General features: G+C 41.7%; 1 protein-coding gene across 1 annotated transcript in view; it reads right to left on the minus strand.

Moving 5' to 3' along the window:
* Nucleotides 1-14,890, minus strand: part of NOXA1 (NADPH oxidase activator 1) — a 19,816-nt gene extending 4,926 nt beyond the window's left edge. The window contains exons 1-8 of the mRNA XM_032232639.1: nt 14,682-14,890; nt 9,129-9,211; nt 8,062-8,170; nt 6,933-7,058; nt 6,676-6,780; nt 6,191-6,238; nt 4,613-4,694; nt 1,782-1,837 (exon numbers count right to left, since the gene is read on the minus strand). Coding sequence (XP_032088530.1) covers nt 1,782-1,837; nt 4,613-4,694; nt 6,191-6,238; nt 6,676-6,780; nt 6,933-7,058; nt 8,062-8,170; nt 9,129-9,211; nt 14,682-14,855 — 783 coding nt within the window. The 5' untranslated portion in view covers nt 14,856-14,890. The remainder of the gene's footprint in view (nt 1-1,781; nt 1,838-4,612; nt 4,695-6,190; nt 6,239-6,675; nt 6,781-6,932; nt 7,059-8,061; nt 8,171-9,128; nt 9,212-14,681) is intronic.
* Nucleotides 14,891-15,488: the final 598 nt, after the last annotated feature.

Below are 15,488 nucleotides of genomic sequence, written 5' to 3' on the forward strand. Positions count from 1 at the left end.
TATACACAATTTTAAACACATAAACAGAACAAGACATAGATTAAAACAGCAAAGGAATAAAAAAAAAATTCCATCATTCAGCAGTTTCGTATTGCATGTCTTTACAATTGGTGTTCCCCCTATATATTCATATCTTACATTCGTGGCCCCCTTGTTCTTTACTCATTTGTGTATACTATTCCATACTTATTTATACTTGACTGTATCACAATATCACTTTACATATATTGTACAATATATATTTGCTATCGTTTAGCTCAGTGGTAGTCAACCTTTTTCTACCTACCGCCCACTAATGGATCTTTCTTGATGGAAAAATTTCCTTACCGCCCACCAATTTTTGTGCAAGTGCGGAACATGAGCACATTTCTTTTTTTCAGACATGGGTTCTAAATTTGTTTCACAATTTAACAACTACTTTTACTCTTACGTTTGATCTGCACTCCACACAGTGCGTTTTTCCCTCCTCTTTCCCTTTTATTACAAACACCAAAAACAATGCCGTATTAGGTGCCAATTTTTATTAAGTGTCACCATCAAAACAAAATTCCTTTTCCTGCCTTCTTCTTCTTTACCTTTCTTATAGTATTTCACTATATCAAGGATCTCTTTTTCCCTTTTTTATTTTCTCCTTCCTTTCCTTATTTCTTTCTTTTATTTGATAAGATAACAAAACTTAATTTATGAGCCAGACTAAACACTGCTTACTCTCCTCCTTTATTTTATCCCCTGTTCTCTATTTTTCTTCCCTTTTTTGTTAATTTTTTTTAATCCTTTCCTTTTTAATCTCCTTTTTTTAACCTTCCTTAGGGCAATGTACAAAGTAAGGCTGAGCTAGTTAGCCCACTTATTATTATTAGCCAACAACAATTCTCTCCTGCCTATAACTTTTCTTTCTCCTATTTTGCAACTGCTCTCCTCCGCTTTTATTTCATAAGATAACAAAACTTATCTGCCTCTCCCTGCTATCAGTTTCCACTCCTCCCCTTCCTCTTCCCACGTGTTTGCTTGTTTGTGTGCACGCGCACGTTGGTTTATTGATGTGTGCGCTCGCGCCTGTCCACTCGCTCAAAAGGAGGTTTAACCTCCAAAGTCGTTACCGCCCACCTGGAATCCCGAAACGCCCACTAGTGGGCGGTAGGGACCAGGTTGATGCCCCATGGTTTAGCTACTATATCTTAACATATCTTAACACTATCTTATAACTATATCGAACACTTCTACAACATCACTATTTTATGTTTCCCTACTTCTTGTTTCTGTCCTCTAACCATTTGTTCCATATTAAATAATATTCCGATTCCTCCTTTCCTTGTATTTATTTCGTCCCTTTATCCATCTCCGCACACGCTAAAATTTTTCTTATCACCTCATCTTCCTTTGGTACTACAGTGTTTTTCCAATTTTGGGCATATGTTATTCTGGCTGCAGTTATGATATGAAGAATTATATAATTTTAGGTCATTCTAGTCTATTTTATATATTTATGTATTAAATTGTACTGTATTTTATCCTATAACTATTGTGTTCTACCTTACTCTTATTTTAAATTGTTTGCATGAGATTTTATTGGCGATAGTGTTCAAACCTTGTGCTTTGATGCCTAATCAATAAAGCTATCATATCATATAACAGTTCATTTAGTGCCCGGAGTTACTAAGGTGATAAAATGGGGCAAAATTCAGTTAACAACCATTTCGCTCAGCAGCAGAGAATTTGGGCTCAGGATTATCTGTGTGTGGGGGGGAGGACCCTTCTTTTGAACAGGAGGGGAATCTCACCTCTGGAAAACATTCCGATTTGGAATTTTTTGAGCCAGTTTCATCTTCTCTCTCTTCTGCAAGAAAAAAATATGATACATTTATTCGGTTCGAGGAAAAAAAGAGAGAAAAAAAAGCAATTTTGCTGGAAAATATATAAAAGCACTGCGGGGAGAAAGAGGAGGATGTGTGTTAAAATCTGCCTCTTTGGAGGAATTTATTTTATTTTAAATAATTTTTATTCAACATTTTTTAAGCATTAAAATAATGGTTAGGAAGCCAAAAAGTATTTGAAAAAGATTGGTTAGAGTTGATAAAAGGAGTCAAATTGATCGGAAACCAGAAGTGTTTCTATTAGGAATAATGACAACCAATATAATAAAAGAAATCCAGTATTTAAGTCTACACATAATTATGGCGGCGAGGATTGCCTTCGCTAAGAAATGGAAAAATAAATTGATAACAAATGAAGATGAAATAATAAGAAAGGTTCTAGAACTGTGCTGAAATGGACAAACTAACAAAAGAAATTCAGGGAAGAGAAGAGACAGAATATTATCAGATATGGAGAAAATAGTATAGGTGGTTGATGGAAAGAAACAAAGGTCATTGAAAGTTAATAAAGTCCAAAAGTAGAAATTAAGGAGGATTATTATATAGATATGCACTCAAGAGAATTTAAACATATTAGAGGTAATCATCCAATGTATCAGATAGATAAGTAAAATAAGAGGCTTAAAAATGGTGAAACTTAAAACAAAACGTATTAGAAGGGGAAATAACCTAAGGAGAATTGTACCGATTTGAAACTGCTATAAGAAGGAACACGAAGTTCCAATGTATTGTGTAAATCAGAGGTGGGTTCCTACCAGTTCGCACCTATTTGGTAGAATTGGTTCATCAAATCTACCGAACCGGTTAGAAGAGGTTCCACCAGTGGACCCGGAAAGCAGGCCACACCTACAGAAGAGGTTCCAAAAAATTTTGAAACCCACCACTGACACACACACACACACACACACACACACACACAGAGAGAGAGAAAGAAAGGAAGGAAGGAAGAAATAAAAAAAGAAAAAAAGAAAGAAAAAGTGAGAGATGAAAGAAAAAAAGGAAAAAGGGACAGAGAGACAAAAGGAAGGAGAGAGAGAGAGAGAGAGACAAAGACAGAGAGAGAGAGAGAGAACACATGGCCGGCAAGTCACTCCCACCAGGTCACATGGCCAACAAGCCACTCCCACAAAGGAGGCCACACCCACAGAGTAGGTTCGAAAATTTTTTGAAACCCACCACTGGTGTAAATGTAGTGTGTATCTAAGTTTTGTTTATGCGCATTTTGTATGTTTGAAAATAAAAAAAAGTATTAAAAGAATAAAATAAAATCACGGTTACACTTTTACAGCTTTCTGTTATCGGTATTTTTTTTCCCCAGTTTCGAATTTTCCATTCTAGGGCCTGTTGTTTTATACACATACCTCCTTATCTCATACTCATTTATATAATATATACAACATTTACACCTCTGTTACTCTCTAAATATATACCATTTCTTTTTGTTATACTTTCTATGTACTCATTATGTATTAATTTTACACCTCTTTTCTAACCAATTATACCACCTATTCCATGTCTTATAATACTCTTGTTTCCTCTCTATCTCTTAGTCCCATCGTTAATTTATCCATTTCCGCGCATTCAAACACTCTTTTTATGATTTCTGCATTTGAAGGGAGTTTTTTTTGTTTCCAGTTTTGGGCGAATATAATGCTGGCTGCGATAATTATGTGGCACATATAGATTCCTAAAGGACTAGACTGGGAACGTCCCCTCCCTAAATCACACTCGTCCGGTCATTCCACAATGTTTATATGCACTTTGTGGCTGTTTTAATCCCCTTTCTATCGCTTCTCGTCTTTCCCAGAAAGGTTTGAGAGGCTGTGTAGAATAGATATGGGTTGTAAGTTAGCAGATTTATTTTCTCACAACTGCTTCATTGTGGCTGCTTAGATTTCCAGCAAAGTGTACATGTGTCTGTCTGTCTGTCAATCAGTCTATCAGCGTCTGTCTGTATGTCTGTCTCTCTCTGTCTCTGTGTCTGTCTATCTAAATCTACCTATCTATCAGATAATCTATCTATCTATCTCTATCTATCTATCTATCTATCTATCTATCTATCTATCTATCTATCTATCTATTTATCTCTATCCATGTCCATCAACTGAGTCCCCCTTCGGGGGAAAAGGGCGGCATACAAATGAAATAAATAAACATTCAAACGTATTTCTCTCTCTCTCTCACCTATCTCATCTTATCTAGCTGTCTATCATATCTCTCTCTCATCTATCATTCTCTCTGTCTCTCATCTTGTCTCTCTACCTCGCTCTCTGTCATCTAAATATCTACCTGCCTACCTGCCTACCTACCTACCTACCTACCTATCATCTCTCTAATCTTTCTATCTCACCTTATCTTTGTGTCTATCATCTCTCTCTCCCATCTTCTCTCTCTCTGTCATCTGTTTGTCGCTCGCTCTCTCTCTCTCATCTTTCTATGTCATCTTATCTGTCTATCATCTCTCTCTCATCTATCATTCTCCCAAAACTTTAACCTTAGACTCACCCCATTCCTAAAAGGACCGTCCCAATCCTAATGTTTCTTTTATTCGTATCCATTTTCTGTATCCAAAATCATGTTTATACATATATATGTTGTCTAATACATGTTTGTCAAAGAAAGAAAGAAAGAAGGAAAGAAGGAAAGAAAGAAAGAAAGATCAATTCACAAAACTTTTTTTTCTGCGTTCCATGCCACCCACTAAACGATCCACCCACGAATTGCCATCTTAGTCTGACCTGGCGTCCAGTCCTTTTGATTCTCGTGAAGAAGACCAGGAGGTGTCATTTCCGGTGGAGGTGGGATTCCTTGGATGATCTTCTAAAAAAAAAAAGAGAGAGAGATGCATTTTCATCCTTCCAGCTTTTAGCTTCTGTGGAACCCAGATGGGGAGGGGGGAAATCAACTCAGAGATATTATTCCTCTTAGGAAGTCCCACTAGGGGGCACAAAAACACACCGTTTGCATCCCCGAGGTTGAAGGCTTGGTGTAGCATAGGGTCTAGATTGGAGCTTCTAAAAGTCCCAGGTTTTTAAGGAAAGCTTTAGGAAAAGTTGCCAGATGGAGTTTTACATTTGTGTAGCTCGTGATGCTCTCTTAAGCTTGGTGGTTTTCTTGCAGACGTTTCATTACCTGGCTAGATAATATCTTCAGTGCTACAAGAGAGTGGGAGAGTGGGGTTTGTGGAGAGGAGGAAGAAGAAGAGGAGGAGGAGGAGGAGGAAAAGGACTGTGGGCTCCTTGATGTCCCTGAGCTTGGTGGTTTTCTTGCAGATGTTTCCTTACCTGGCTGGATAATATCTTCAGTGCTAGAAGAGAGTGGGGTTTGTGGAGAGGAGGAGGAGGAGGAGGAGGAGGAGGAGGAGGAGGAGGAGGAGGAGGAGGAAAAGGACTGTGGGCTCCTTGATGTCCCTGAGCTTGGTGGTTTTCTTGCAGACGTTTCCTTACCTGGCTGGATAATATCTTCAGTGCTAGAAGAGAGTGGGGTTTGTGGAGAGGAGGAGGAGGAGGAGGAGGAGGAAAAGGACTGTGGGCTCCTTGATGTCCCTGAGCTTAGTGGTTTTCTTGCAGACGTTTCATTACCTGGCTAGATAATATCTTCAGTGCTACAAGAGAGTGGGGCTTTTGGAGAGGAGGAGGAGGAGGAGGAGGAGGAGGAGGAGGAGGAGGAGGAGGAGGAGGAGGAGGAGGAGGAGGAGGAAAAGGATTATGTGCTCCTTGGTGTTCCTGAGCTTGGTGGTTTTCTTGCAGATGTTTCATTACCTGGCTAGATAATATCTTCAGTGCTAGAAGAGAGTGGGGTTTGTGGAGAGGAGGAAGAGGAGGAGGAGGAGGAGGAGGAGGAGGAGGAAGAGGAGGAGGAGGAGGAAGAAAAGGACTGTGGGCTCCTTGGTGTCCCTGAGCTTGGTGCCTTTCTTGCAGACGTTTCATTACAGAACCCAGTAACACCATTAGTGCTAGGAGGGAGTGAAGTTTGTCCTCCGTTTACATACAAGGGGCTGTGAAAATAAACTAAGTTAACATTCACTAGACTCCCCGTGTCTAAGGTTGGGTTGTGCCACCCCAACCCAGTTGATTTGCTCAATCATCAATGCCGCAGACCCAGAATTTTTCTACAGCAAAATTCTAATTTTTGCAGGAAGAATCGCAACCCTCTCTGGGCAGAAGATCTCGAGATGGAGACATTTCAGCTCTTCTCCGTCTGCCTACAAGGCAGCTGGTCTCAGGAGCAGAAGAGCCCTGGCAGAGCTCAAAAGTTGCCCACCTGATGTTTGATGAGCCACCCAACCACGTTCTTCCCCACGTTGTCCCACACACCTTATGGGAAGCATCAATGCTGGAGTCCTCAAAGGCAGAAGAAATGACCTGTGCAAGCAAAGAAATTCAGAGTTGAGTGCAAATAGCTGAAAGATTAAAGAGGGTGATTATTTAGGACCTCTCCTCGCAAAGTGTTTGCTTCTCCTTGGGTTCCAGCCCATGGGGAATGCAAGAGACTTCTTCAAAGCTCTTCTGGCCACCTCCAAGATCTCAAGGACCAACTGTCATGCCTGCAAGCCATCTTTTCATTTTGGACTTCAGGCCTGCCCCACTTTCTACTGTGGGAAAATGGGAAGGGGGGAATTATATGGAGTGAGGTGATAGGTAGCCATAACGACATTCTTCTTAGAAACTCAAGGTCATCTTTGTCTCTGCACCCCGACCGGAATTGGATGGGTGGAAGCTGCCGGCATGGCAGTGGGAGATTGGACAATGTGATGGACTTGTGGGTGTGGGGGCAAAATAAACTCAGCTTTTATAATCACCTTAGATTCACCGAGATAGTCCTTCTCTTTCAACTCTTCAGCCTGCAAGGGAGGCCTAAACATTCTCCCTGGTGGGACGGACTGAGGTTCCAGGAAGAGATGATCCTGAACACGAGACAGAAGCAAAGTCTCAGCTCAAAACGGGAGAAGGACGGGAGTTTTAAGATGGAATGAGATCTCAAGGTTTTTGGGGCGGAGGGATTTGCCTGGCTGAAATCACACAAACACACACACCCCATTTAAACGAGATGACTTACCTCTACTTGCTTCAAAGCAATTGCTGTTTGCCTTTGGGGCATTTGTCTGGCTGCTTCTTCCAGAGTTTCCCGCGCTTCGTGCCAGCTTCCAAGCCTGCAGTGAGTGGCTGCCATGTTGTGCAGAACCTGCGGCCGTAATTCAATAATTAAGTCGCAAGCTCTGGTGGTCACACAGAAGTCTTTGGCAAAAAATATATATATGGAATTTTGAAATAGGTATACCACTAAAAAGAGGATGCGTGTAAAATCATAAATAAATATGAAAGACGTTTATTGTAATTATCAATACAAGCAAATATTTTTTTTTATTGAAATTTTTTGAAAAAAAAACTTACAAATGTTTATCTCCCTTCCCCTCCCCTCCCCACCCAAACCCCATCCCCACCAACCTCCCCCCACCCCCGGTTTCCCAGAACCAATACAGGGTATAAATCTTTAACAAAAATATTCTAAGATAAACTTAAAAAAAAGTTAGAATCATCTTTCATTTGAGCTTTAACTCCTCTTTGCTAAGCTAGCTCTAAACAGATTATATCATTCCTTGTTTCTTCAGTCATAAACTAGCTGGAATTTCTTAGTCCCGTATTTATTTTGAGTATAGTCAATCCATCTTCTCCACTCCAGTTTATATCTCTCATTTGAATGGTCCTTGAGATATGCAGATATTTTAGCCATCTCTGCTAGGTTTGTTACTTTTAATGTCCATTCTTAAATAGTAGGCAAATCTTCCTTCTTCCAGTATTGCGCTACCAGCAGTCTTGCTGCGGTTATTAAATGCAAAATCACTCTTTCTAGAGTCTCCACATCTTTTCTACACCGTGGCGACCAAAACTGGATGCCGTATTCCAAGTGTGGCCTTACCAAGGCCTTATAAAGTGGTATTAACCCTTCACGTGATCTCGATTCTATCCCTCTGTTGATGCAGCCTAGAACTGTGTTGGCTTTTTTGGCAGCTGCTGCCCACGGCTGGCTCCTATTTAAATGGTTGTCCACTAAGATATCCTTTTCCCCACATTTGGATGCAGGTGAGATGCACATTCAGAGTGACGCTGCTAAGAAAGATAGAAATCTATCTCCCCCCGCCCTCATTTTACTCTGACATCACTCAATCCTATTTCTCATCCCTCACCTCCGGGGTGCAGAGCACAAAGGACAAACCCAGCTGTTTGTAATTGATGCAAGTATTATTCCCGAGAAACCGCAGAGCCTGCTTCGCATCTTTCAAAGCTTCCTCATACCTGGGGTCAGAAGAGAGGAGAGGAAGACGTGAGAAAAGGGAAAATGAAGGAACGAAGTTGCATTTATTATTTATGGAGAGCGTGGCATCCATAAAGGTTGCGCTTTATAGAATGTCACACGGATGCCTTGCTTCAACAGCTTCCAATCGAAACTTCAGAGGACAGAAGCAACAGGATTTATTTAGGAATCAAATGTATGTGCTGGCCCTCTCCCCAATAAGGCGACTCTGGGTGGAATCAGATGAATTAGAATTAAAAACAGAAATCGAATTAATTAGAATTGGAATGAGTAGGATAGGATAAGATAGGATAGAAGGACAGAGCAGAACAGAACAGAGCAGAATAGAATAGAAAAAAGAATGGAATGGAATAGAATAGAATAGAGGAATGGAATAGAGAATGGAATGGAATAGAATAGAATAGAATAGAAAGAATGGAATAGAATGGGATAGAATGGAACAGAATGGAACAGAATGGAACAGAATGGAATAGAATGGAATAGAATGGAATAGAATGGAATAGAATAGAGGAATAGAATGGAATAGAGGAATGGAATAGAATAGAATAGAATAGAATAGAATAGAGGAATGGAATGGAATGGAATGGAAGAATAGAATAGAATAGAGGAATGGAATGGAATGGAATAGAGGAATGGAATAAAATAGAATAGAATAGAAGAATGGAATAGAATGGAATAGAATAAGGGATGGGATGGGATAGGATAGGTTAGAAAATAGAATAGAATAGAAATTAGGAATAAAATAGAATGGAATGGAATAGAATAAGGAATAGAATGGGATAGGATACTATAGGATAGGACAGGACAAGATAGGATATAGAATAGAATAGGGAATGCAATGCAATGGAATAGAACAATAACAGATTGCATCCTGCATGTTCCATCCAACATGGTGAAATAATCCTAGGTTTAGCAACATGGGAGGTGACACTTGCTTACCTGCCCAGCTGCAAATGAACGTAACCTCTTTGGAAGAAACCCACGGCTAAGCAATTGTCTTTGGAAAGCGTTTGATCAAAAGCCTACAAGGAAAAATAGAATAGCTAGTCAACAGGATGAAGGGCAAGTCATTTCTCCACAGCTTTTAATCAGGGTTCGTCTTGGAGAAAGAAATAGAAAACGCGTGCACAAACACACACACACACACAACATTCCGCTATCATTTCTGCATTTCAGAATTGCTTGTGGGCTGAGGAGCAGACCATAAAGAGTTGACTTAGTCTAAAGAATTGTTCTAAAGATTTATTCTAAAGAATTCTGGTGGCTGCCTCAACGGAGGGACAGCATCAAGATCAGGAGGAGGGATTGTTAGGCGCCAGAAGTTTCCCGGAGCCACTGAGATGCCAAAGAGAGTGAGACTCCAGATGAGGCTTGCAAAAATATCAGCTTTTATTTATGGCCATAGCAAAAGCTGGGCCACAAAACTATATCCAAAACATACATGCAAAATGCATGTTAAGGAACAGCCACCCTCGGCAAGAGTGGGGATTTTGCAGTATCCTTCCCCTGGAGTGGGGAGGGGATGGAGATTTTACAATATCCTTCTTCTGGAGTGGGGAGGGGATGGAGATTTTACAGTATCCTTCCCCTGGAGTGGGGAGGGAATGGAGGTTTTGAAGTATCCTTCCCCTGGAGTCAGGTGGGAATAAGATTTTGCAGTATCTTTCCCCCTGGAGTGGGGAGGTAATGGAGATTTTGCAGTATCCTTCCCCTGGAGTGGGGAGAGGATGGAGAGTTTGCAGTATCTTTTCCCTGAAGTAGGGAGGGAATGGAGATTTTGCAGTATCCTTCCCTTGGAGTGGGGAGGGAATGGAGATTTTGCAGTATCCTTCCCCTGGAGTGGGGAGAGGATGGAGAATTTGCAGTATCTTTTCCCTGAAGTAGGGAGGGAATGGAGATTTTGCAGTATCCTTCCCTTGGAGTGGGGAGGTAATGGAGATTTTGCAGTATCCTTCCCCTGGAGTGGGGAGAGGATGGAGAATTTGCAGTATCTTTTCCCTGAAGTAGGGAGGGAATGGAGATTTTGCAGTATCCTTCCCTTGGAGTGGGGAGGGAATGGAGATTTTGCAGTATCCTGGAGTGGGGAGGGGTGGAGATTTTGCAGTATCCTTCCCCTGCCACGCCCACCAAGCCATGCCACGCCCACCAAGTCACACCCACAGAACCAGTAGTAAAAAAAACTTTGAATCCCATCACAGGTATTACAATATATACATTTTACACAGATAGAAATAAAGTTTGCCCAATCAGACACAATGTGATCTTTAAAGCATTTGTTTGTTCAGGCCTCTGTCTCTCTCTACCTTATCTATGGGGGCAGCACCACCTCCCCCTTGGCCAAGTGATGTATTTGGCAGAATGCTTTCAGGCTTTATGAGGCAGGAAAACTCCCTACTCTGGTTCCAGCAAAGTCTTTCAAGGGAGGATTTACAGTCACAGACCTTATCTGGCTTGGAGAGCGGCCAGGTTGACATCTGCAAAACTTGGCCAGGAGTCTCAGAGAGTCATGAACCAATGAAGCGAACTCCTGCAAACTCCACTCCCCTGTCACTCCTCTTTTATTCCCTCGGGGGGGGGGGCGTTCACCGTCCACCTGTGGCCTTACTCCCAAGTCGACCCCTGTTCTTTAGCTCTTCCCTTTGTCCGGCCACTCTGCGCATGCACACACTGTGAACAGGCTCCAGCTGTTCTTCTGCCTCACTGATGTCTGACTCCGAAGGCAGCTCATAACTGGCATATAGCTTTGTGAACCCCTCTCTGCCTCCGACCCAGAGCCCTCATCCGAGCCTTCCCCAGACTCCAGGACTGGCCCAGGTTCCTCCCCAACCTCCTCACAGTCTGAATCTGGCGGGCCACCACAGAACGTTGGACTAGAAAGCGCCAAGGCCCTTCCAACCTTATAATTCTATTTTTTTTTTTTTATGTGAGCTGGCCACCTCGGTGACCCTGACCTTCATTGCACCAGGAAGCTGTGAATCAGAGGCTTGGGGTTTAACTGGAGGCAGCTTGTTTAGATTGCATTTTTGGGAAGGACTCCATCAACTCTTTCAAAAGTAGAGCATGGCACGGCGCCAGAACTTTTCTGCGCTGGGTCCCACCAGCCAAGAGCGACGCTGAACTTAGCAAGGAGTCATTTCAATGGAGTTTGCGAAACTCTGCATTGAGTCTTTCCCCAGCTGGAAAGTGGAGGTTTTCAAAATTGCTTGGGGAGAGGTGACCTAAAATTGATACGAAAGAGAGATTAACCTGATTTTGCATTTAATAACTGCAGCAAGACTGCTGGTGGCGCAACACTGGAAGAAGGAAGATTTGCCTACTATTCAAGAATGGACATTAAAAGTAACAAACCTAGCAGAGATGGCTAAAATATCAGCATATCTCAAGGACCATTCCAATGAGAGATATAAACTGGAGTGGAGAAGATGGATTGACTATACTCAAAATAAATACGGGACTAAGAAATTCCAGATAGTTTAAAGAAACAAGGAATGATATAATCTGTTTAGAGCTAGCCTAGCAAAGAGGAGTTAAAGCTCAAATGAAAGATGATATTAACTTTTTTTAAAGTTTATTTTAGAATGTTTTTGTTAAAGGTTTATACCCTGTACTGGTTCTGGGAAGTCGGGAGAGGGGAAGGTTTGGGGGGGAGATTGGGGGGGGAGGGGGGGAGGGAAGTAAATATTTGTAAAAGTTTTTTTCCCCAAATTCTAAAATTGATACGAAAGGAATGTCTTTATTAGCCGAAGCAAAATTTACAAAACCAGGTGGGGTTTTTTTTTTTTTAATCTCCACCAACAATTCAGAAATTGAGGGAGTTTTTTTTAAAAAAATCCCAGAACGCCAACAAGAGAGAGAAAACACACACACACACACACACACACACACACATGTATAACGACACTAAATATATACCTTCCTCCCTGGCTTCAGCTGATAAGGAGGAGGACCTGTGGCTTAATGGCTAAGACGTCTGCCTAAGATGTAATACAGCACAGGTTCGAATCCCAGTAAGCTTATGGCTAGCTGATGAGAGCTAAATAGCTTGAAATAGATCTATACTAGTCTCCTTTTATTTATTTATCAGCACAAATATAACACACACACACACACACACACACACACACACACAAATTGTAAGCGACACAGATTGTCTCCCTGGCTTGTAAATCATCACTGAAGCCTTGCAAAAATCCAACTGTTGAGCAAGCCACAATTAACTGGGTCACCCGTCACCACAAACCATCATCCAGAGGTCACAAACCAGATCAGCTCCAGCCAAGGAAATGACACAGCGGCTTAACTTGATGAATGAACTAAGTTGTTTGGACTTTGTTCAAGAAATCGCTGCCAGAGAATTAATGGAATATCTAAACGTTAACTCTTTTTTTTTTTTTTTTTTTTTTTGAGAATGCAAGTTTGAACAGAATTAGGTAATTTGGAATAGACTGTCTGGGGAGTAACCTCTACATTTTATCAACCAGAATTTAGGTTTTTAGCCTAGGAGAGTCGCCAGCACTTAGATACTTGGGATTAAACGTTCTCCTTCTCTGCAAAACGTTCCAAACACAAAGTCCATTAAAGTTCGTGATAAGAAAAAGGGACTTTGTCCATGTTTTTAATATTATGTTATAAAAAGAGAGCTCGCCAGCAATGTTTCCTGGACATGAAGAGCTTGTCAAGGCTTGCGAAAGACCACAGTGCTAAATCTTTCTTCTCTCGTTTGTGATTTTATCCGACTTTATCTTTTCCTTCTTCATAATAGGAGAACTTGAATTTCGAAAGGAAAAAGGCTGGGGTCAAAACTGTGGCTACAATAATAAAATTCTTAAAAAAAAAAAAAAAACCTTTGTTGTGGCCAGTATCATTTCTTTAATCTTAATCTGCAGTTATCCTGGGAAATATACACTTCGCTACATTTTTTCCCCTGGATTACTTTTTTTTTCTCTTTTCCAATTCAGTATGGGATTTCTTTTTGGTCTCCTTTCCCTACCATCCAGATTCCACCTTGTTTAATGTTGGAAATTAGTTAAGTGAAGCTTCTTTCTTTCTTTCTTTCTTTCTTTCTTTCTGCTTGCTTGCTTGCTTGCTTGCTTTCTTTGTCCCTTCCTTCCTTCCTTCCTTCCTTCCTTCCTTCCTTCTTCTTTCTTTCTATCTATCTTTCCTTCTTTCTTTCTTCCTCCCTCCCTTCCTTCCTTCCTTCTTTCTTTCTTTCTTTCTTTCTTTCTTTCTTTCTTTCTTTCTTTTTTTTCTTCCCCTTATGTGTTTTTCAATCTCTGTAGCCTTCCCTTTGTCTGTCTTTGCTACATCTTTAATCCACACATTGCAAAACAAGAATGGAAATAATCCTCGACTTACAAGCATCCATTTAGTGATTGTTCAAATTTACAATGATGCTGAAAAAAGTGACTCAGGACTGCTCCTCGCACTTATCACTGTGGCAGTATCCTGCTTTAGCTTGACAATCGTGTGATTCACTTACCGGCTGCAGTGATTCGCTTAACAACTATGGCGATAGATAAAATCAGGCACGGGTCACTAAACAACCGCCTTGCTTAGCAACAGAAATGCAGGTTTCAGTTGTAGTTGTGAGTCGAAATCTACCTGTGCCCCTTCAGCACCTTTAATCTGGTCCCTGAAATCATTGGAATGCAGGGAAAAATCTATTGGATTTGCAATTCTACGACGGGGATTCCAAAATTCTACGCCCCGTAAGGCAAACTTCTTGAAGTCTGATATTAAAAAATATATATCTGCTTTGGAGATCCAGCATTTCTTGTGGATTTGACCACCAAGGGAAATGGCCTGTGGCTTGTTGAACAAACCACAAAGGGATGGTTCCCACAACTTCTGAAGGCAACTTCTGTCCCATGGGTTGATTGTTCCCACTGTCAGAAAGCTCTTCTCTGCGCTCTTTCTAGAGTCCCAACCTCTTTTTAATAGTGTGGTGGCCAAAACTGGATGCGGGATTCTAGGCGTGGTCTTTATAGAGTTGTTTTAACAGATTTTAACAGATGAACAGAATTGGAAGGGACCTTATCGGTCATCTAGTCCAACCCTCAGCTCCAGCAGGAGACCCTACACCATTTCTGACAGATGCCAGTCCAGTCTCTTCTTGAAAGTCTCAAGTGATGAAGCTCCCACAACTTCCAAAGGCCACTTCTGTTCCACCGGTTGATTGTTCTCACTGTCAGAAAGTTCCTCCTTATTTCCAGGTTGAATCTCTCCCTGGTCAGTTTCCATCCATTCTTCCTTGTCTGGCCTTCGGGTGCTTTGGAGAATAGCTCTCTGTGGCAGCCCCTCAAATATTGGAAGGCTGCTCTCCTGTCTCCCCTGGTCCTTCTCTTCCCTAGACTAGCCAGGCCCAGTTCCTGCAACTCTTTGTGTGTTATAGTTTCCAGTCCCCTAAATCCTCTTGGTTGTTCTTCTCGGCACTCTTTCTAGAGTCTCCACATATTTTTTTACAGTGTGGTTGAGAGAATTGCTTTCTCTTACCTCCAGAGCTTGATCCAGCTGTCCTCGCTGGAGATAGAGACAGCCAATGTTGAAATGTATCTTGGAAGGAGGATTCTCGATGCCACGAAAGATGTCCAAGGCAGTATCCAGATTGCCTTTCTCAAGGGCGAGGATACCTTTGTCCCAGTCTCCTAGTAGCTGCTTATAAGCCATCAGCCTTGGTTTCTAATCTTGTGTTGGTCGTTGGAGAATTAATATCCCGCCTTTGTTCTGCTCGATTTGGCTTTTAGAATGAAGTAAACCAGGAAGTGGAGTATTTGTTTTTGCTCATGGAAGGAAGTGCAGTTGGTGGAGGAGGGAGAGTCATCCAGGTCCAAGATAATAATAACCTTACCTTGAGAAAATAATCTATCTAGGACTCCTGGGAGTTGTTATTATCCAGAGAGGCACTAGGTGGCATCAGAGAGAGACATGGAAATCTCTCTGTCACCATCCAGTTTTGAGGTCTTGAGGTTTAGGTGGATTTAGGTTTGTGGAGTTAATTCTGAAATAAACTTTAAGGTAAAAGTTCCCCTCGCACATATGTGCTAGCTGTTCCTGACTCTAGGGGGTGGTGCGCATCTCAGTTTCTAAGCCGAACAGCCAGTGCTGTCCGAAGACGTCTCTGTGGTCATGTGGCCGGCATGACTCAATGGCGAAGGTGCACGGAAGACTGTTTCCTTCCCCCCAAAGGTGATTCCTATTTTTCTACTTGCATTTTTGACATGCTTTTGAACTGCTACGTTGGCAGAAGTTGGGACAAGGAACAGAAGCTCACTCCGTTACGTGGTGCTAGGGGTTTGAACC

The sequence above is a fragment of the Thamnophis elegans genome, chromosome 16 (assembly GCF_009769535.1).
Source record: "Thamnophis elegans isolate rThaEle1 chromosome 16, rThaEle1.pri, whole genome shotgun sequence".
In the NCBI taxonomy this organism is placed as follows: Eukaryota; Metazoa; Chordata; class Lepidosauria; order Squamata; family Colubridae; genus Thamnophis; species Thamnophis elegans.